Source organism: Malus domestica, chromosome 12, assembly GCF_042453785.1.
Source record: "Malus domestica chromosome 12, GDT2T_hap1".
NCBI classification, from domain to species: Eukaryota; Viridiplantae; Streptophyta; class Magnoliopsida; order Rosales; family Rosaceae; genus Malus; species Malus domestica.
The window spans coordinates 29,811,578-29,833,991 of NC_091672.1; the positions used below are offsets into that span (position 1 = coordinate 29,811,578).

General features: G+C 40.4%; 5 protein-coding genes and 1 pseudogene across 5 annotated transcripts; 2 read left to right on the forward strand and 4 right to left on the reverse strand.

Moving 5' to 3' along the window:
• Positions 1-171: 171 nt before the first annotated feature.
• Positions 172-1,099, reverse strand: LOC103413986 (uncharacterized). Its single transcript, XM_070809918.1, has one exon. It carries the CDS (start codon positions 894-896, stop codon positions 273-275), a length of 624 nt encoding a protein of 207 aa, XP_070666019.1. The 5' UTR covers positions 897-1,099; the 3' UTR covers positions 172-272.
• A 915-nt stretch (positions 1,100-2,014) lies between these two features.
• LOC103414144 (probable transcription factor At5g28040) lies at positions 2,015-3,088 on the reverse strand. Its single transcript, XM_008352552.2, has one exon. It carries the CDS (start codon positions 3,086-3,088, stop codon positions 2,015-2,017), a length of 1,074 nt encoding a protein of 357 aa, XP_008350774.2.
• A 1,328-nt stretch (positions 3,089-4,416) lies between these two features.
• LOC103413985 (probable transcription factor At3g04930) lies at positions 4,417-6,250 on the forward strand. Its single transcript, XM_008352408.4, has one exon. It carries the CDS (start codon positions 4,648-4,650, stop codon positions 5,947-5,949), a length of 1,302 nt encoding a protein of 433 aa, XP_008350630.2. The 5' UTR covers positions 4,417-4,647; the 3' UTR covers positions 5,950-6,250.
• Positions 6,251-7,059: 809 nt separating this feature from the next.
• LOC103414143 (guanosine deaminase-like) lies at positions 7,060-9,497 on the reverse strand (annotated as a pseudogene).
• A 5,204-nt stretch (positions 9,498-14,701) lies between these two features.
• LOC103451008 (small ribosomal subunit protein eS24z) lies at positions 14,702-16,885 on the reverse strand. The gene is made up of 5 exons (XM_008390428.4): positions 16,510-16,885; positions 15,960-16,001; positions 15,574-15,744; positions 14,990-15,076; positions 14,702-14,896 (listed from the first exon to the last, which is right to left on the reverse strand). Exons 1-5 carry the CDS (start codon positions 16,579-16,581, stop codon positions 14,858-14,860), a joined length of 411 nt encoding a protein of 136 aa, XP_008388650.1. The 5' UTR covers positions 16,582-16,885; the 3' UTR covers positions 14,702-14,857.
• Positions 16,886-17,455: 570 nt separating this feature from the next.
• LOC103430500 (FLUCTUATING-LIGHT-ACCLIMATION protein 1, chloroplastic-like) lies at positions 17,456-21,059 on the forward strand. The gene is made up of 6 exons (XM_008368641.4): positions 17,456-18,334; positions 19,016-19,118; positions 19,477-19,532; positions 20,135-20,299; positions 20,554-20,667; positions 20,758-21,059. The coding sequence occupies exons 1-6, from the start codon at positions 17,654-17,656 to the stop codon at positions 20,848-20,850; spliced, it is 1,212 nt and encodes a 403-aa protein (XP_008366863.2). The 5' UTR covers positions 17,456-17,653; the 3' UTR covers positions 20,851-21,059.
• Positions 21,060-22,414: the final 1,355 nt, after the last annotated feature.

The following is a 22,414-nucleotide window of genomic DNA, read 5'->3' on the forward strand; positions in this document are numbered from 1 at the left end:
CCACGCGGAAATTCAAAATTTCTATGTTTATGAATCCAAACAAGGGAATTGGTGCATGTCAATTTATAAATTCTGACTTTTACCAAAATTTTAAGTTTATTTCCCTCGTCCAAACATAGTGTTATAGAACTCCAAATTCCTCCGTTGTTGCGACAATTCAATACACAAATCTCACAAAACAAAAAGACACTATACCTCTGATAATTTTACTAGTAAATTGAATTATTATACATTTTCACTATTTAGAAAGAAAAAAACGCATACTTCTTTGATTATTGCAGAAAATACCCGGATAAGAAAAGCACAAAGAAAAGGAAGAGTCCCCCAAATATGAGCACAGCCTTCTGCCCAGAAGTGAGCGTATTCCCACCCAGCCCAAACTGCTGGTTCTGCGCAAACCCAGCAATCTCCACACTCTTGCTCACAAAGAACCCCTGCGCCGCCCCGCACGTCGGACACCTCCAATCCTCCGGCAACTTATCAAACGGCAATCCCGGCGGCACCGGGTACGACGGGTCACCCATCGCCTCGTCGTATTTGTACCCACAAGACCTGCATTCGTACACCCCAGTGTTCAACACAGCAAACTTCTCCTCCAGCCGCCGCTTGTCGAACTTCGTTTCGAGTTCCTCCGCCGGCTCTACTGGGTCCACGGAGGAGGCGGGAGGGGGCGAGGTGGGTTCTTCTGAAGTGGGTTTGTCTTCCTTGGAGACATCAATGGAGTTTGCAGACAATTTGTGGGGTTTTGGGGGGATGTGAGTGAGAGAGAGTGAAAAAGTTTGGACCTTTGGGAGGAGGTGGGGATAAGGGAATTGGGTTCTGGGCTTTGGGTGGGAATGTTGCGGGAAAGTGATTGAGAGGTGGAAAGAAAAGGTGGGTCTTGTCGCGCAAGCCATGGATGTCTGTAATTTCTCTCTGTTTTTTTTGTCTGTAAGCTTCTTTGCTGGTGAAAAGAAAGAAGAGAGAGAAAGTGTAGAGAGAGAAAATTGGGGTTAATTTGGGAATGTGATTGTTGTTGTTTGTGTATGTGGGTGTTTCAGTGATGCATGTGCATCTGGGTGGAGGAGAAAGGAAAGGGATCCATTGGAGGGCATATGCTCGCTTTGAAAGGGAGAGTTGGATAAGGTGGGGAAGGTGGTAAACTGTGGGTGGATCCAAGTAATTGGGCCGGGTTTTGGGTTTGTGTCAAAAAATATTAAAGCCCAATAACCAATAAACCCAACCAAATACACTAAATTAAAAATCTCCCCACCAAATAAGAACAATATTAGTAATCACGGTTCTAAAAGACGCTTGGCGCTAGTCGGACGGTGGGTTAGGGCCTAACACCTAGGCGGGGTTAGGCGGATTTAAGTAAATCTATTATATTTTGAGTAAATAAGTGCTTGTTTATACTTAAAATATATATAATTTCATCATAAACTACAACAAGTCTCTTACAATTTATTAAAAAAAAAATGCGAATGAAAGTTATCTATTTTCTGTCTAAGTGAGTTGCAACTTAGGCGGGCTAGACGGGTGCCTAGGCAGTTTAGGCGCCATTTCTTAATTTTCAAACGCCTAGGCATGAATCAGGGCGGTGACTAGCCACCTAGCGCCTAGACGGGGATTTTTAGAACAGTGTACTATATATTACATCACAAACGTCAGTTCAGCTCTTTACAAAAGAGTAGATCAACGTGTATTAGGAGCTCTACTTACGTTTGATCGGATAATAATATCATAAACGGCCGTTCAAGTTCTCAACTGATCAGACTGTCCTATCTAAGTTTTTCTTGTACATACATTATTTCATGATAAACAACATCGATACAATTTAATACTAATATTATCAATACAAAATCTTTCATTTAACAAAAAACATACTTCTATCACACATGAATGTCCTATCACAAAAAGTTAATCCAATTTCATAGGTGTTTTTCAGGAAGCATTAGGTAACAATTTCTCTACCAAATCAAGATTAAAAAGCAAACTTTTATATCCTATTCAACAACAAAAACAATCTTAGAAACTAAGCTCCTCCCTTGGACCTCAATTCCTCCAAAGCTGCCTTAACCTGATGCTGCACCAAATCCAACCTCTTTTCATAAGCCTTCAACTCCAAAATCTGCTGCTGCCTCCACTTCTCATCCTCCACCACTTCTCCGACTCCGCTGCCGCCGCCACTTCCCATTTTACCTCTCAAACTCAGAGGCATTGGATTCATAGCCAACCCTACTATCAACCCTCTCACATCATGACCATTATTCATGTTATCATCCACATTAGTAACGTTATTATTCTCATCAAACGACGTCGTTGGCCTCTCATGATCCGCAACGCTACTACTCGCCGCCACATTGTCCTCCTCCCTCTTCACCATGACATTATTGTTATGCGATTCTACGACACAATTATTTCTGGTTTTTTCGACGTTCCAAATCTTATGCGAAAGCTCGAAAACCGCATTGTCGTGTGCGTTTTTAAACCGGAACTCTTTCCCGGAGGAGTTGATTTCGTTCATTTTCTTCACGACATTGTGGTACTTCCTCTTTAGTCTTCTCAGCTTTTCCACCATTTTTGTCTTGCCGCATTCGAGCTTTAACCTCGGTTTGATCTCTTCGTAAAACAACGCCGTTTGCTTAGCGGTGGCTTTGGTAATTCTGGTTTTTCTGGTGCTGTAGTAGTCAAGAAAGCCACGCAACAGCTCGAGCTCGTCCTCCTTACTCCAAACCCTCTTACCCCGCCGCTTCTTTTCCTCTTGGACGGACGTTAATGCCTCGTTTGCATTGTCAATACGCCGTCGTTTTGCTCGAGGCTCGTATATTGTGAAGCTGTAGTCGGAGGTGGAGCTGGGTTTTGGTTCCTCCACTTCGTCCTCGTCCTCGGCCTCATGGGGTTCATATGAAACGTCGTTTTCATCGTCATCGTCTTCATGATCATCAACATCGTGACCCTTTTGTGCTTGCCGGACATTGTTGTTGCCGGGGTCATGACGACAAATATCATCGTCATGGTCAGATTCATACTCTGACGATGAATAAGAAGACGAAGAAGAGGAGGAAGAAGAAGACATGATCCAACTAAGCAATGGCCGCCACGCCATTTTTGAAACAGGACGTGCAGACCAAACCAGAGATAGAGAGCTCGTTCTCGATCCTTCCCTTCTTATCGGCGGCTTGGTCTGCGCGTGGGAGAGAATTATTGCAGCTAGGGTTTGGAGATTTAATTGTATTTTAGGTTGAGCTACCAGAAGGACAGATCGGTTTCCACAGTTAAGAAGGCTGTTGATAAGAATAAAGGATGAATTAAAGTGATGGTTAAAGAGGTATGGTGTGAATGGAGGAGAGCAATTATCAATGGCTGCCGGCCACTGTCCGATAAATGCTGCGATATAGATGTAATACGATGTATTTCTTAGTAAATGTTATATAGACACCAATTGTTAGAATATCAATTTCAACAAAACTGATTTCAAAAATATTTTATTTAAAAACGTTTTCAGTTGTTTAAAAACACTTGTCAAACGAACTAAATGAGCCAAACAAGCCTTGAGTCATATTATATGAAGTTGTTAATTAGAGTTAACCAACAAAAAAGTGCAATTACAAATTACAATAGCAATGCAAAGGGAAGTTGCATTGCGTTGCACCCCCAAAACATTGCCCTTTGAAAAAAAGGAGGGACCTCTTCCCCTTTCATGCCTAGTCATGTAGACTTATTAATATTCAAATCCATCAATCCGGTTCAACTTTCTTTCATTCTGATTGGGTTCGCCAATTTTTTTCTTTCAAATAACAAAAAGTTTAGGGGATGGAAGGCCACCTCATCATCCCAGGATCATGACACATCACAAGTCTCTTTGACAACTTACAACGCGGGTCTTAACCTTTTTTTTTTTTTTTATTGATTGCTCACAAAAAAAAAATGCCAGATCAAATGTCACATCCCAGTCTGCATAGTAAGATATTTTCCGTTTTGGGCCATGCCCTCACAATCCACCCCCCTTAAGGGCCTGACCCCCTCATCGGCACACTTCTGGTCGGGTTGTGGCTCTGATACCAAATTGTCACATCCCCGACCTCTTCATCCACCCAAAACGCGTCTTACTATAGGGAGGTGGACATGTACATATAAGGTACATCACATTTTTATTTTATTTTATTTTGTCAAATGATAAATTTTGCTAGATTAGATGTTAGATTAGTCATCGACAAGATTTGAACCTACGTTGTCATGCAAAAGCTTAACGGCTTTCTACTACGGTAATAGATGACCACTTGCAAAAAAATGGATAATTGGATCGGATGAAGAATTTGCTAAACATCCACATTGATTAATTAACTCAAAGAGAGGTTAGCAAGTGGGGCCATTGATATACACAAGAGAGTTTGATCAAGGTCACCACCACCACCAAACTAGTCCACCATCGATCAACAGTCCAACACGCAACACATAAACTACAACGACATCTCGTGAACCTAGTTCCAACCAACCCACTTGACCCCTTCCCTCTCGCCCTAACCCCAACCACCTCTCTCCCTCTCTCGCTCTCTCTCTCTCTCTCTCTTAAACGCAAATTTCTAACCTCATCCCCCACCACGCGCCAATTTTACCCGAGATTCCCATAACACCGTCCACCCCACCTCCACCGCCACGTCTAACATGGCCCCCGATCAGGACGACGCCGTTCTCCCCGAAGGCGACCTCTCCTCCTCCTCCCAGGACGACGAAGAAGAAGAAGACGACGTCGTCGACGAAGACGAGGAAGAAGAAGACGTCGAAGACGATGATGACGTTTTGAACGACGATGTCATCAACTCCGCCTCCCCTTCCACGTCATCCGCCGGCGCCACGGATTCTATCCCCGTCGCCATCGCCACCGCCACTCCAACCGTCACCGTCGCCCTTCCCGCTCGGGCCCCGCCTACTGTGCCTCTGACCCTCACGTCTGCTCCAACCACCGTAATCGCAAATGACGCCGTCTTGTCATCCGATCCCAAACGGCACCCCGCGCTGTCGTCCCAGCCGGAGGAGAAAAAACCGGCGGCGCTGGACGATTCTCGGAGACTCTTCCAGAGGCTGTGGACCGACGAGGACGAGATCGAGCTGTTACAGGGCTTCCTCGACTACACGACGCAGCGAGGCAGCAGAGGCTCGCATGGCCAAAACGACACCGCTTTGTTCTACGACCAGATCAAGTCCAAGCTCCAGCTCGACTTCAACAAGAACCAGCTCGTCGAGAAGCTCCGGCGGCTGAAGAAGAAGTACCGGAACGTCCTCAGCAAAATCGCGAGCGGCAAAGACCTCAGCTTCAAGAGCCCTCATGATCAGGCGACGTTCGAGATCTCCCGCAAGATCTGGAGCAATATCGGCCGAATTGGCGCCGACGAGAACGCCCTCGACGACGAAGATCCCCCTAACAATCCTAACTTCAGCAGTTGTGAGATCAAGGCCGAGGAAGCTGCCGGTTTCGCCGGTGATAAGAAGTCCACGCCGAGATCGCGCAAGCGCTCGCGAATACAGCCAAGGGCCGACGAGAAACGGCCGCCTCCGCCGCTACGTGGCGGTTTCGTTGAGCCGTCGCCGGTAATTAAAGATAACAACAACAGCATTAATATTAGTAACAATGGTGGTGCCGGTGGTGGTAACAATTGTAACAATTGTAATGTTCAAGGGTTGATTGAGGAGACGGTGAAGAGTTGTTTGTCTCCATTGTTCAAGGAGTTGCTGAGTAATGCAATGGGTGGCGGGCCGTCTAGAGGCTTCGGAGGTTTGGCATTCAATCCGATTCCCTTGAGCTTCGGTGGGCTTCCGATGAACTTGAATTTCGGGGGCGGAGAAGTGGCGGATGACAAGTGGAGGAAGCAGCAGATTTTGGAGCTGGAGGTGTACTCGAAGCGGCTGGACTTGGTTCAGAATCAGATCAAAGTGGCATTGGACGAGTTGCGGTCCAATGGCGGGTGACCAGTCGATTGAAGGAAGACATTGATAGTAAGTTTGGGGACTCTTCACGAATCTTGAATTTTTTGTTCATATAAATTTGCTTGGTCTCTCTGATCAATGGTGCAGCAGGTGTTCGCATTTTACAAATTTTTCGCCTTTGTTGGTTTCGTAGAACAGTTTTCGAATAATGATTTTCCGATCATTGTCTAGTTGTTTGATAGTTTTGTTTAGACATGTGAGGTAGTTTTCTTTTGCCTTCCCATATGTTCTTGTACATGAGATGTTCGTCGAAATTAATTGATCAAGTTAGCAACTTTATGTATTGCGCTGGATTGTAGCCATGTTCGAAATTTGGAGATGTCATTTACGAGAGGGCAGCTCTCTCTTTAGTTTCCATGACTGGTAGAGAAAGATCGGCGTTTCATGTTTTAGAAATCTCTTTATGTTTCAATAACCTGAACCTCTTTGTTCATGATTTGCTAGATCGGTGTATACGACTACTAGTACTATGCAGATGCAGAGGCATATACATATACTTGTGCTTGTGTTTATGTTTGTGTTTGTGTTTGTGTTTTTTAAGCAAGGAATTGTTCGTAGACATGCGTATGTAAGCCGTGTATGGATCCATGTCTTGCAATAGGGTGTGGCGTTATGAACTAGTTGGACATGCTTTGTCTAGTGGGAAGGGATCGCGATAGCCGTGTGTATATATGCCGATCTTGGTTTCAATTTGGTGATCGAAACAATGTTGTATACTGTGTACTTTGGATTTCTTTGTTGGTTGTTTTACCATTGTCAACGCCTTCGAGAGACTAGACTCTAAGTTGGCTTTGTATTTCGGAGATTCAGCCGAGGGAAGTTCAAGTTTTGCAACCCCGAGTTTGTGGCCGTGATGAGGAAACAAGGGTTTTGTTTCCGTCATCTGGTCATTTCTGTTGGGAGATTAGTACGTCTACCAGAACCGGATTAGGATTTTCGAGCCGAAGGAAGTTGAAGTCGGAGAATTTTGTCGGAGTCACAGCGACGGCTGCACTTTCTGATACGAAACGATTGAATGTTGGATGAAAATCCATTTCTTTCCTTTCGTGAATTTGTGAAACGTCGTGTAATAATAACGAAGAGAATTGAGACTTCAGTCAATTGTTTTGGATCTTTCACCAAGAATGGAGCAATCGTGAAGTCAATACATGTGAAATTTCGACTTTGTTTTCTCAAATACCTGCTCGGCAATTACCGCACCGTTCCCGTCGGCTTTCTTGATCTCCATGTGAGCCTTCTGGTAAAATGCAGTGCCCCTCAACGCGTACGCAATGAAATCATCGAAACCAATTGCTATGGCGGCTTCGGCTTTAGCTCCGTAAACCAACCTCTGTTCCGAAAGAGCGAAGACAGATTGTGGAAACCGCATAACAATATGATCAAGTTACCGTTTCGACGAAATTAAAAGGTTCGAAAATTGGACCTTAAGTCTTGAAAGATGGATAGCACCAAAGCACATTGGGCATGGCTCACAGGATGCATATATTTCACAGTCCGAGAGCTCTATCTGGTTCAGCTTCTTACAGGCCTGTCGAAAACAATCGTCCCGAGAACGAAATTGGAAAAGCATTCGGAGGTACAAGAACGTAAAAGATGACAGAATCTCAAGATCAAATAAAGAACATCACAACTAAAACTTGTAGAAGCCGGAAACAAGCGGATAAAAATGTTTGCAACTCTACGATGACAATGCCGATCATACAAACCTTTCGTGTATATATATTTCAAGCTCACTTGGTTATAAAAGCTAAACAAATTGGGCATGGCTTTAAGGGCTGGTTTAGTATTGATGTGCTTTTAAAAAAAACCTGCTTCTGCTGTGCTGTGAGAATAAGTAGCTGTGAAATAAAGCAGCTGAGTGTTTGGTAAACTTTTTTGTAAAAGTGTTTTTGAAAACAAAAAAAAGCAGTATTATAGTGTTTGATAAACTTTTATGTAAAACAGATGTGAAAAAAAGCTGGTTTTTCAAAGCTGGGTTTTGCAGCTTTGTGTTTTTTGTTTTTTTTTTCACTCAAAACTATAAAAAAAAGCTGAAGTTGAATGTTTACCAAACATAAAAAAGCTCCTAGCTTTTTTTTATAGCCATTTTTTTCAAAATCACCTCAGTACCAAAACCAACCAATATGCGGGAGTACGCATATATGCCCGAGTGCTAGTAAGGTATGTAGTTATATATTAGTCTAACCTCTCTTATGGCAGTGACCTCTGCGTGGGCGGTCGGATCAGTGTATTTTAGAACCATGTTGTGACAGCTTACACTACTATTTCATCATCGCGAACAATAACTGCACCAAATGGCCCGCCGTCTCCACAATCCACTCCCTTATAAGCTTCTCCAACTGCTTCTGTTAAGAATTTGTGATCTCTATCCTGCACAACTGGTTGAACAATCAAAACAGAAGGCAAAGCATTATAAGTATGAAGACCAGATCTGGTTGCAAAGTACCGCCTTTGTTTACATAAGGCGGGTTTGGTGTTACCTTCTTGATGTGCAGCAAATGCAGAGGCCACAGAAAGGGTTCTGTCTTGCGCTTCCACCACTGCCAAAAAGAAGAATAACAATGAATAACCAAAGCACCCAAAATCTCCCAATTACATATAGCAAACTTCCAGCATTTCTTACGACCCTCAGAACATTACAATTAATAAACAAGTTCCACGACTTATCTTCTGATAACATCTTAAGTACATTGTATTTGATTATTTCAGAAGCATTTCAAGTACATTGTATCTAGAAATTATAGGATCATTCCAACTCGTATAAACATATTGTTAAGGTCCAAATTCCATTCTTTTAAACTCGCATTGATGGGAGGAGGAACCTTGCATGGCTTTGTAAGAGGTTGGTCTACGCCCCATATTGCTAATTGGTTTTACGGTGGAACCCCAACTTTCTTCACCCTAAACTCCACCGAAGCAGGGTGTTTCGGATAATCATTCTGATCTGCATCCTTTCGATCATACAATCATCACGGAAACAAATTAAAACATTGCACTCTTTCGAATCTTTTGCTGTCGAACTAACATTTTAACCTTTCTACTCTGTTCTAAAACCAAGGCAAGTCTTGGATTAAAAGGCAGTGGAAGCACTTGCAACAAGCAAAGCATCCACTAATTTTCTGGGCAAAGTGGATCACACAATTCCAGACTTACCCAAAAGAAAATATGCAAATCAGAACAAGAAAGGATCCCAAAACCACAGTTTTGAAGTAAAAGTTCAAAACTTTCAAGTTTTACCGGAAAAAAAAAACAGTAAAAATCCAGAAGAAACAATCACATACACTCAGTTCCAATAGATTGAACGGACATGCATGATCGAAGAATTACCCAACAAAGAAAACGAGGAGTAAAACAGTAAAAGTAAAAAAGGGTTAAAAAGAAACGTACCGTTAGCTTCCGCCATTGATGGGAAATGGGATTGTGTGGAGGAAGAAAGAAAGATCAGAGGAACGTGGAAGGAAAGGAGAAAGAAAGCGAAGTGAGAGATGGAGAGATTGAGAAGATGAGAGAGCTGTGAATTGTGATGGTCCACGAGTTATTGTATATAGAGTAAATTGTATAAATGGTCCCTCAACTTTAATCAAATTGGAGCAATGGTCCCTCAACTAAAAATCCATTACCATTGGTCCCTCAACTTATCAAAATGTGTAGCTATAGTCATTTTCATCAATTTTGTCAAAATTTTGTCAAAATAAGCTATGTTGGAATGACCATTTATATAATTAGGGTCCCTCAACTCATCAAAGTGTATAATTATGGTTCTTTTCGTCAACTATGTCAAAAAATTTGTCAAAACGAGTTATATTGTAAGGATTATTGCTACAATTGGATTAAAGTTAAAGGACCATTTCTCCACTTGAATTAAAGTTCAGGGACCAATGGTAATGGATTTTTAGTTGAGGGACCATAGCTGCACGTTTTGATAAGTTGAGGGACCAAAGGTAATGGATTTTTAATTGAGGGACCATTGCTCCAATTGAGTTAAAGTTAAGGGACCATAGCTACAATTTACTCTTGTATATATGTAGTTGTCGTTGGTAAAGTGCGAAAAGGAGACTCAATGGAATGGAGGCGCAAAAGAGTGAGAGCGACAGACACGACGTGCCGAGCTGTCGGGCTGTGATTGTGAGGAGATATTTACATGCCATTAGATTGTGGCGTCACGGTAACGGTCTTTTGAGTTTACCACGTGTCAAAACGTTATTATTTTATCGCATCATAATAATAAGTGATTGGTTTGAAAACTAGGGATGGGTTCGGTACGGTTACCGTACCAAAACCCTTGTACCAATTACCGTACCAAACTTTCGGTTTGGTAAAATCTATTACCATTACCGTACCAAACTTTCGGTATACCGAAGTTCGGTATTGCCAAAAGTTTGGTTGGCATGGTATGGCAATGGTAATTGCCATTTTGTTTTGGGACAAAATATGTTTTTGTTTTTTAACCCAATTCAAGGGCAAAACTTTTTTTTTTTGTACCTTTATCTCATACATTATAGATTAAATTCATCTATTATTCATCATCCACAATTCACACACATAATAATTCAAATGAAGCATCAAAATTCATCATGAAAATTAAGCTTACAATCCAAATAAAAGTTACGAACCAAAACAAATAGAAGTTAACAATCCAAATAGAAATTAAAGTTTCAAACCAAATGAAAATTGGAAGTAAACTTCAAAAAGGAGAATTCATTGATCAGTTATTCAAGCTTGAGATGTCGAAGCTTTTGGAGGAGGCATTGAACTTGTAGAAGATTGAGTTTGTGTCAAGCTTACATTACAAACAAAGAAAACATATTAATTAGTAGCAAGAAGAATTAAAGTTGAAAACCATTTAATAACAAATTTACTAAAAAAATTAAAGCATATCTTTCTTGTTTTCTCTTCTTCTATTTCCTTGTAAAATTGAAGCATATCTTCCGTTGGTCCTTGTAGAAGTTTACTTCACCTGCCCTAAGCCAACCACTAGTACACACTAGTGTCTCAATTATTTTAGGAGTCAAGGATACCCTAAAAGGGTCACAACCCTCCTCCCTAGACTAAATACATTTTCACAAGCAACAGTAGAAGTGGGGGTTACAAAGATATTTTGGCTATTTGTGAAAGAATTAGGAACTCTTTTGTGTTTGATTTCCACAATTTTAAAAGATAAAAGTCACCAACAACAATGCTAATATAAGTAGGGTTTTATTTTCAAATTATTGGAATATTATAAATATGTGTTATATAATTATGTATTATATAAATTATAAATTATAAATTATATTGTATTTTCGGTATGGTATGGTAATACCATGGTAATGATATCCATTACCAATACCGTATCATGAAATTTCGGTACGGTACAATACTGTACCATTACCGATTGGTACAAAAAATTTGGCACAAAATCGGTATGGCACGGTTGGCAATTCGGTTGGCACGGCAATTTGGCAAAAAAATCTACCCCTATTGAAAACACATGACGGTAATAATATGGAGGGATTCTTTTAGTTGCACTTGAATTTGTCGTAAACTAAGAGAGATTCTTACAGCCACTTAGTCTAGTGATATTTCTCTTTGATTATATGTGAGAGGTCTTAGGTTCGATTATTGTCAAAGACGAATTTGAATCATATTATTGCAAGTTCATTATGAATAGATAATATTGGTTGTTCAAAAAAATAAAAAAGATTCTTACATACAACCAACAAATTTTGACATGTCAACTATCCTGACTCGGTTTTAGATCTAAGGATTTGCCGTAAATAAGGGTAACTAACATGTACCTCCAAATGGTTTTTTAGATTTCATGCTTGAGATCATTTTTCCAAACCGTTTGTTGATTTCATGATTAATTATTCTCTTGTTGGTAAAAAAAATATCCAAAAATAATAATTAGATGACGACTGAATTCTCTTTATTATAATTTATAATATAGACATTGCAAGTGACCCTTTATCATAGTGTTGAAGAGGAGTATTGCCGTTGCACCACAATGTAGGTTCGAATCCTGTCGGCTACCTAAGTTAACATATCGAAAAAACACACACACACAGACATTTCACATTTTAAGGCAACTAAAAATTTCCATTACACAAAAATAATCAACTTGGAGATCAAGAAAGCTCTACTTCGAAATTCGAACCCTAATACTCTTCAGCAAGCACGGCGCATCGTTTTAATGTCAAATCCTTCTTGGAACTGTAACCCTTCTGCAATTTAACCATCGCCATTGCTGTAATATTTTTCACCTCAATACAGTTGACAAAATCTTTTCTCGCTTTCTTCATGATCAAGCTTTCCTTTCGCTTTCGGACGGGACCATCGTCGCCACCGCAGGAGCTGCCGGAGTTACTTCCTTTGTTGCTTGATGACGACGGAACCTCATCCTCGCTTCTTTTTCTTTTGTTCCTTGACGATGACGTAACCTCTGTCTCTTTGCAAACAACAACTCGCCGGCTTTGTTTTCGCAAAGCTTCCTCTTTATACCGCCTCTTCAACCTCTCGGCAGCCTTCTTTTCGGCCTCGTCTCCTTTGAATCGAACAGCTCCATCCATCTGTACCTTTCATTCTCCTTCATCCTTTTGCTCGCCGCATCAGTCATTAAAGGCCCGAACTTCTGTTCGTAGAATTTCCGCCACAACTTGTCGGTAACCGGACTCAAATCTCTACCTCCGCTACTCTTCTCTACTTGCCTCAACTCCCCGACCGTACATTGTGGAAGGATTTTCTCCAGAACACTGAACTCTATGTCGCTAACATTACCACCGTTGTGGCGCAGTAAATCAGCAACCATAGACGGAGGAGCTGCTGCTTTCGCTTCCACGTCCATCTCTCTCTGTGCTCACAATTAAGAGTAATTGAAGGTCTGAAAAATAGTATGCAGTGTTGCGTTCATATGCTTTAATTTATAGGCAATTAATGATCAAGTGCGGTTTCCTTTTCCTGTTGGGAATAGGAAATCCTATTAAAAGGTGCTTGTTTTAACTTTTATGCAAGTGATCTTACGTACGGAAAGGGATCCTCTCTGCATCCCTTCCTCCTAATCCACCAAATTCAGAGATCCGGACCATTGAAATTTGATCCAACGGCTAAAGTTATTATAACTTTTAGAGTGGGCCCCTATTTGTAGTCGTTAGATCAATTTTCAACTGTCCAGATATGGATTAGGAGGAAAGGATCCTAGGATCCCTTTCCCTTACATACAAATACAATCAATAGATTTTGACGTGTCAATTACCCCGACTACATCTAAGAATTTACGGGAAATTAGGAGCAACGGACATGTATCGAACAAAGTTTCATTATCTATTTATTATTATTTTTTTATACAAGCGATATTCTAATTAATTCGATCTAAACTACAAAGAGAGAGATTCAAACTTAAGTGTATATAGAAAAACATGATGCTCTAATGAAAGAATTTCCAAAATTGACAAGGGAAGGATCATGGTTGGGTAAATAATCCGGTTTCCTTTTCCAGTTGGGTAAAAGGGATCTCCAAGACTGACAAATAATCCTAGTTTGATTAGGAAATCCACACACCAAATTTTTTATAGGTACCGAGAATACAAGTCACGTTGTCTCATATTTCAGGTCTTATAAATATATCATATACTACTTTGAACAACTAGCTATTGATTTCTTCAATCTTTGTTTTGTTTTTACTCTTTCTTTCTCTGGAAGTCTTTTGAGTATTTTTCTTCTCGTTAGACTCTTACCAACAAAGTTACAATGCAGAAAGAAGGAGCAAAGAGGAAGGCCAGCCGGAAACCTACTCGGCCATTGCGAAAGCGGATCAAAGCCTCCAAACCGAAACTGGAACGCGAGCACTTGGTGGAGGAGCCGCGACAACTGAAAGACCTATGGAAGGCTGTGTTTCCTGTCGGAAAAGGCTGGGACAGGATGAACTCCGTGCACAAGGAGTTCAACTGGGATTTCTTCAATCTCGAACGCGCATTTGAAGAGAAGGGAAAGCTGAATCATGAGGTCATTGGTAACAAGGACAAGGTCTATCTGTTCGGCACAATCGAATGTCATTTTCAGAGGAAGAATGAATTTGTAGTCCCTGTTTTGGTAACAAGGAGAAGTGACGCTTCGAACTGCACAAAGGATGAAAGTTTCCTGAAACTTCAATACTTCTTTCCATGTTTAGATGATCACGAGGAGGAAGAAGATGACTGTCAGGGTAGGAGGCGAGGAGGATGAATTTGCCAAGTTCATCATAGAGGAGACGATAGGAGGAGACGAGGAATTGTCTCCTGTTGTAAAAGCTGGCTTGAAGGAGTATGTGGAGGACATGCTATTTGATGCAAAGAGAAACCATGGCGAGAACAAAGATAGTTGCAGTAGCGTTTTTTCGTTCATCCAAGCGATACTAGGAGAGGGGAGATGCAAATGCAAGTACTCAGACGAAGGAACAAACACTCTAAAGCGCTTGAGCCGAGAAGAGGGTTTCGGAAATAGTAGGATGTACAAGTTCTACCCTGTGCAAACACCGGAAACTCCCAGACATTTCAAAAGCTAAATATCGATTCATCAACAAGCATTACGGCACGGCTCCTGAGGTTCTGTAAAACTAGATGCCAATTCCTAAAGCATGTGTTGAAGTTCAATCACTTGTTAATCAGTGCAAAGAGTCTGAAAACTTCATCAAAGACTATATCCGCGATTAAATTGTCGTTCATTAGAAGATTAAGAAGTATCTTCGCTTCGAGATCACAAATAAACGAAAGTCGATAAGTAATCTGAAATCTGTTGCTACTTAATATGATAAATCTGTCCTCATCATAAACGAAAGTCGATAACTAAATAGTAGATGGCTCTCTAAAATCCACAATGAAGGAACACTTCCTAAAGGCAAAACATGAACAAAAACTAGAACCGAAATCACTAACACTCATTTCTTCTTTGTCTTGGCAGCATCTGAAGCCTTGGTCTGCACGAAAAAAAGAACAAAATCGTTGTAAGAAGCAAGGTAATGAAATCAAACAAAAATTACGCAAGGAAATAATATAAGTCACTTCCGTACCTTCTTTACTCCTCGGATCTTCTTGGCTCTGTTCTTTCTCTCCTTCAATTGCTTTCTTGACTTCTCTACTTTAGTATCCAGTCCGTTCTGCAATATCAAAAACGTTTTTAGTGGTATGAACTAATGGAGGTTTGAAGTAGAACCGATGAGAAAAATTACTATATACTAAAAAACACAATATGAAACCAATCATGAAGAGATGGAAATAAAAAGTTGGGGGGTAACATGACCATACTTGTGCTCCCACGCTTAGTTTAGTTTGTCATTACAAGTGACGTACATATCTACTCATGCTCAACTACTAATGCACACCAGAAAAGAAAAGATAACAAGAGACACATAGGACTAACAACAAAATACCACTTAGAAGATACATTGATAAATCCGACCAATTAACAATCAACAGCTTTACAATTCTTACTGACTTAACTTAGATTAACTCATTGTGTCCTAGGGTTTATCCGTGTGTTAGTCAAATCACTTCAACATAGCTATCTATATTTCTGCCGGTGGCAATGTCCTATGGTTTAGGTAGCAAAAATGAAATTTGAATAGATGAACTTATCAGTAAAATCTGGACTTACCCTGATCAACCTGTACTTGGGCTCATACTTCTTCGCGTTTTCAACAGAGTCATAAATCAATCCAAATCCAGTAGATTTGCCACCACCAAAGTGGGTCCTGAACTTGAAAACAAAGATTGCGTTCGGATCCTTGACCTCATAGAGTCTTGCCAGCTTCTCCTTCAGCTCAGCCTTCACAAAACCAACACACCAATTCGTTTAATTAGTGAGCAAGCTCATAATTCACATTATTGCTATCCATTACGAGAAATTAAAAAAAAAAAGTCATTTCAAAACAGTTATTTTACAAGCTCTAGTTCTTCGTTAAACACAATACCATTGATTGAACAAAACATACTGAGACAAATTACGATAAATAAATAGCCGAAAAAGTTCTGTAACCACACCTTGGAAACATTTGGCCTGCCTGGATGAAGAACATCAATGACCTACATGGAACAAAAGCAAAAATTGAATTACGATTAACCCCGTAAGAGAAGATTATCACGGAAAGCTGACAACACGAAAATCCAACAAATCATTTCAAACTCGTATTTTTCACTGAACTCGCTTCAATCCAACATAAATTCAAGTTAAAAAAAAAAAAAAAGATCTGATCACAGATAATACAAACCAAATTATTAATAAAAACCCAGTTGGGTGACTCAGAATTAAGTAAAAAAATAAAAAAAGCATCCATATTTACGGTGAAAAGTCACAAAAAAAATATAATGGTAACCAAATTATAAATAAAAAACCAGTCGGATGAATACGAATTACATAAACAAAACACATATCCAGATCAAAGCATGCAACTTTAGGGAGAAAAATCACAGAACTAACGAAATAAAACAGCTTAAACATCACTAACAAGAACACTAAAAAGTTATATATATATATATATATAACCCAGTTAAATACTAGAGGCAAAAAGTAAGAAACTATGGAGGAACTCACGAATTGCTTGCGAGAGAGAAGGCGGTTGGTCATGAACTTCCTGGTTCGGATGGTGACTGCCTTGTCCGCCATGGTTGGTTTTGATTACACCGGAAGATACCTAACCAGAGGGCAATGAGGCGGAAAATGCAGTAGTAGCAGCAGCTGAGGCACACAGAGTTTGAGGGAGACGGAGGAGTTTTGATTTTATTGGATTAGGGTTTTAAGAGGATGGGTCTGGGCCGAGATACATTTAACTTTCTTTTTTAATTAAGGCCAGGCCCAAAGGGTCTAATAATTCTCGGGTCGGACTTTGACATCAAGCCCTGATTCGGGTCACACAAGAAATCAGTCCAGAATTCAATTAGGAGTGCAACTCGGAGGAGTTGGATGAACTAAAATCCCACCTATCATAACCCATTCTTATAATTTTGTTTCGAGATCGAATTTTATCAGGCTGGTAAAAATATGATCCCAACTCTCGATCAAACTCAAAACAAACTCTAGTAACACAAACACCTGAAAAATTGTACACAATTTCTTGTATCGTCAAGGAAGTGAGTTGAAATATGTACAAAATGAGTGAATATTTGTATACATACTAGACATTAAACTTGGTAAGGCAAGGCTTGAATTCAAGGAAATTATGGCCTACGACTAGCCGTGTTACTTCATTTCCATGACCAAAACACAAAAAACTTATCAAATAAGGCCATCGTTTTTAGGCAAGAGCAACTTATATAGCACGAGTACATTGTTACGTGACGTTTATACGAATAAAAAACTTATATGTGTTTTTATTTCATTGACACTAGATGCCACTATAGAAGTGTATCATGTCAGGTTAGTTCTCCTCCTAGATCCATCCGATGAGTCTTCAACCGTTGAATCTTGATCCGATCCAAATTGCACCCCTCAATCGAACATAATATAAAATAAAAGTCACGTGCAAAGCACAATCTATCTTCATCTTCATGAGTTCATCCATTAAAAGACAAAGACACGGAGGAAGAAGTTTGAGGCTGAGATTGAACGAATCAGAGAGGCCAAAGCCACGACAGCAGCTGCTATCTCCTCCCCATAAAATCCATTTCTCAAAACAAAAACCCGTCCACGCTTTTGATTTCTGAATTCCAAAAACGCTCGACTCGAAAACAGTTTTCAAATGGCGGCAACAGCTTCATTGCTCCAACCCAACCCACTGAGATGGAACAAGCGCAATCTCCTCCCCCCTCTCCGTACCCTCCCCGCAAACCCAATCAAATTCAAAAACGTCAATTTCCAAATCCAAAAACTCCCCTGCAAATTCAAAGTTCAATGCTTTAAGCAGTTACCCGAATCAAAATCTCGGTCCCTGGAAAACCCAGCACACCCAGCAACAAACCCACCAAACCCAATTGGGATTATCACTGGAAAGCTGCTGAATGCTCTGAAGGCGTTGAGGAAGCCGGCAATGGCCGCGGTGTTGTTTGGTCTGCTGCTGATGTCCGACCCGAATTTGGCATTGGCTGCATCGGGCGGGCGGGTCGGGGGAAGCTCGTTCTCGTCGCGCTCGTCGTCTTCCTCGTCGTCGTCGAGGAGTTATTCGGTGCCGAGGACTTCGAGTTCAAGGCCCGATTTTTCGTACTCCGCGCCGTACTACGCGCCTTCCCCGTTCGGGTTCGGTGGCGGGGGAGGTGGGTTTTACGTGGGGCCGGCAGTTGGGGTCGGAGTCGGAGCCGGGTCGAGCTTCTTCCTGATGTTGACGGGCTTCGCGGCGTTTGTTTTGGTTTCCGGGTTCCTTTCGGATCGGTCTGAGGGCAGTGTGCTTACTGATACAGAGAAAACAAGCGTTCTCAAGCTTCAGGTATGATTGAATGCTGGCAGTGGATATTTCAGAATATTTTGTTTGTATGTATGTGTGTGTATATATATGTATGTATGTATATGTGTGTATATATATATATATATGCAATTTGAAATCCTCTGTAAAATTAGAGCTCCTTTTACATACGACCCATGACTTGTTAGGTTGGAAATTTGTTCGTTTGTTGAAGTTTAATTGACTCGTTTTCCCTTGATTGCTTTCAATTAGGATATATGGGAAAATGGTTTGGTTGTAGAACTAGGAAGTTTATGTTGAAGTGGCAAATTGTGGGAGTTTTTGCCTTTTTTGGTCGGTACATGTTAAAGGAAGGGCTGACTTTGCTACAAATAGAAAAACTTGGGGATTAAGAAATGATATGGTTGTAAGTAAGCACATTCTAGGATGGATGTTTATAGATGAATGAGCATTTGGGGATTGGAGAAAAGTGTCACTTGAAAAATACGCTGGTATTTGTAAAACATATTACCATAGACTGGCTTTAACCTCGAAAAGGGGATAAGTGTAGGGGATCGTACATACAATTTGGAAATTTTTGATATTTAGTGCTGTAATCTCACTGTGTAGGCTAAATTTTGGAAATGTGATGTGCACTTTATAGACTCTTCTGTTGGATTGCAATGAACAATGTATCCTCTATTGTTTCACCTTTCCTTCTTTAAGGTTGGTTTGTTGGGCATGGGACGAACACTCCAAAGGGATCTTAATCGGATTGCTGAAACTGCAGATACTTCTACCGCTGATGGTTTGGGCTATGTTTTGACAGGTGAACCTATATATATTATTATTCATGCACACTCACATAATATAACTGAGCTCTTAGAATTGGTTTTTTGATTATACCAATATTTAGATTTATTACCATACCCATAATGTCAAGTTACTATCTTTTATTACACTGAATGTACAGCTCCTACGTTCTTCTGGCTATGAGTCTTTCTATTCTTATTTATTACTTTAAAGATCAATCGTCTCTCAAAGGATTGATTCTTGGATAGCTTGTTCTGGACTTCCCTATAGGTTCTGCAGAGGCAGGGGAAGAGCGGGTTCAAAGCCCTTCATTATTATTATCTTAATTTTTTATTACTTTCGGTATTCTGATGCAAATTTTAATAAAATTGCAGAGACAACACTAGCTTTGCTACGGCATCCTGATTATTGCATCTCCGGCTATTCATCTGTAAGTTCATATCATCTGTTAGAGTACTTGGTTTCTATCTGGTGTATTGTTGTGGTTGCCCACCATTGTTAGAGAAGGTGGAAACCCCTAGGAAGAGATGATGATAAATCAAAGGAATTCATCTCTCTCTTAAGAGATTTGGCACTATAAAGTATAAGATAGTATATGGCAGTGGCAGCTACTCGTCAGATAACTTAAACAGATTAGGCTAATCTTTTAAGGATTGAAACTTTTGAACTTTGATGTCTTGTGCACATATGCAAAGCTTTCATACAATACCTAATCGTTCTGCCTCTCTTTAGACAAATTGTGGGAGGTGGCTTGATCTATGATGGTGAAACCGTTACTATTGTTTACCATTCTAGAGGGCCGGTGGTATTCTTTAAAAGGATTATAATAATTCAAGGGAACTCTGATACTTAATAAACTAATTGCAAACCAGCGTTGGTCTGGTGGAATAATGTCTGAAGTACAACCAGGATTGGAGTTTTTCTTGTAATTGCTTATGGATGTATCATGTATGGAGCGACACATAAAGTCTAACTTTATAAAAGTATGAGGATAGTGAAGGACATGGATTATAACTTTTGTCATGCTTCTAGGTTGCTCTAAAACGAGGCATAGAGGATGCAGAGAAACACTTTAATCAGCTTTCTATCGAAGAAAGGGGCAAATTTGATGAAGAGACACTTGTCAATGTTAATAACATAAGAAAGCAAAGCTCTACAAGCCGGAGTGCTAATGGATTCCGCAACGAATATATAGTGGTAAGATCAAGTTGGGATAGCCTGTGTTAAACCACATTTCCAGTTTTCAGTGTCAGTTATTCATAGTATACCAAAGGACAAACCTGTGTTGCTTATTCACATGTTAAGCTCTGAACATTCTATTAAAATCAGTGTTTCCATCTAAGCATTATTACCGAGGCCCCGCTGGCCTATCATGGAAGTATTGGTGAATATGAACGTTTGGGAATAGAAATGTTAATATTTGACCTCATTTCTGACTGAACTTCAATCAGATAACAATATTGGTGGCTGCTGAAGGGGTGCATAAGTTGCCTGCCATCAATGGCAGTGGTGACTTAAAGGAAGCGTTGCAAAAGCTTGCCTCCATTCCGTCGAACAAAATAATGGTAACAAAAACATTATACTTACATGGAACTTGTAAAATTATCTTTAAGATCTGTGCTTGATATCTATACGTGTTGTTCTTTTTCCTGCAGGCAGTAGAGGTCTTGTGGACTCCTCAGAATGAAACTGACACTCTGTCGGAGCGGGAACTACTTGAAGACTACCCGCTTTTGAGGCCTTTATGAGAGCACACTCAGGAAACCCTGCACAATCCTGCAAGAGCCACAACTGAACTATCCTTCAAACAGGGTTGTGCTGAATCATTGATGAAGGGCTATTTCATTAAGGTATATCCGCGATGTACAGAAATTATACATGTATAAGAATCAGTGTCTTTTTGAATTATACTTTATACAGAGGCTTCTACAATTAGTGTGGAGTTTCGTTGCGTTAACTACAGTCATTTGCATGTAGAGTGGTTTTGCAAAGGTTTCTAATGGTTTGGTTCAATTAGTGGTTACATCTGGTTAGTTAATAGAACTTGCACAGCTATGATGCGATTGTGGAAGTATCCTGTATCCCAACCCAAGTGAATCACACGCTGCCAATGGTAGGAAAGTTAAAATACATTATAGTACTGATTCGCTTGGGATAGCACCACAATGGCATCCTGGACGTAGGTGACTTTCCTGCATTGGCAACATGTGAATCACTTGGGATACCTCCACAATGGCATCCGGGGCATAGGTAAGTTTCTCTCACATCTAGGCGCAGAACTTTCAAGCACATGGGGTCGTTTATGTGTTGTTTCAAGTCAATCACATACTGCCAATGTGAGGCAGTTAAAACGTGTAGCATTGCACGTTGATTAATTTGAAATACTATCACAGCGGCATCACAAACATAGGTAAGTATCTCTCGGTTAAGAGTAGGAAAAGGACACGTCAAGGGTTGGACTAGGACTAGGCTTTAGAGCTAGTTTCTTCCGTCACGTGTTGTGGAGTTTGTCTAACATTTCCTACCATCTTTGGACGTGGAAACTGCATCACAATGGCACTTTTTATAGGCTTCTTTTTGACCTCTTTCGGTAGTAGCCTGTAGGGTTGGAACTTTGATGGTGATAGGCGGTTGAAGTCGTGGTAGGGGAACCAGGATCCTCTCCTGAGCAATTCCCTAGGGATCCTAGAGATTCTGCAATCTTGTCCGTTCATTTTATATTGTGCGGTCAGTTTTCGTTAGGTACTATTCATATTTGAATTTTAAAATTTAAATTTTAAATGATTTCTGACCGTACGATATATGATGAACAGACAAGATTGTGGGATCCTTAGGGAATTGCTCAGGAGAGGATCCTGGTTCGTGGTAGGGGAGTTTATGGATGGTGCTTTCTTGCAATAAACACTTTTTTAAGTTTTTTTAAAATTCAAAAATATTTCACAAAAAAAGTACAGTCATTTTAAAAATATTTCCAAATAAAACTTTGACTTTTCAGCCGCAAAGTTTAAGGTTCAATGGGCTGAGGTGGTGGGATGAACTGACCTTAGACATTGAACTTGGGTCTAGCCAAGTTGAGCAAGCTACCCTTTGGGTTGAATCCAAGTGGTCCAACTCCAATAATTTTCTTCACGAATGATGCATTCACGATGGTGTTTGTACCAAGTACCAACCCGTGAAGTGGAGGTCATTTTCCGAATCGACCACAAGAAAGGTTGTGTTTTTAGTTAGCACTTTCAAGTTTCAATTTCTAATGACACTCAAACGCTATGTTTTGGCGAAGAAGATCTTAAATTCAAATCTCGTAAACCATAA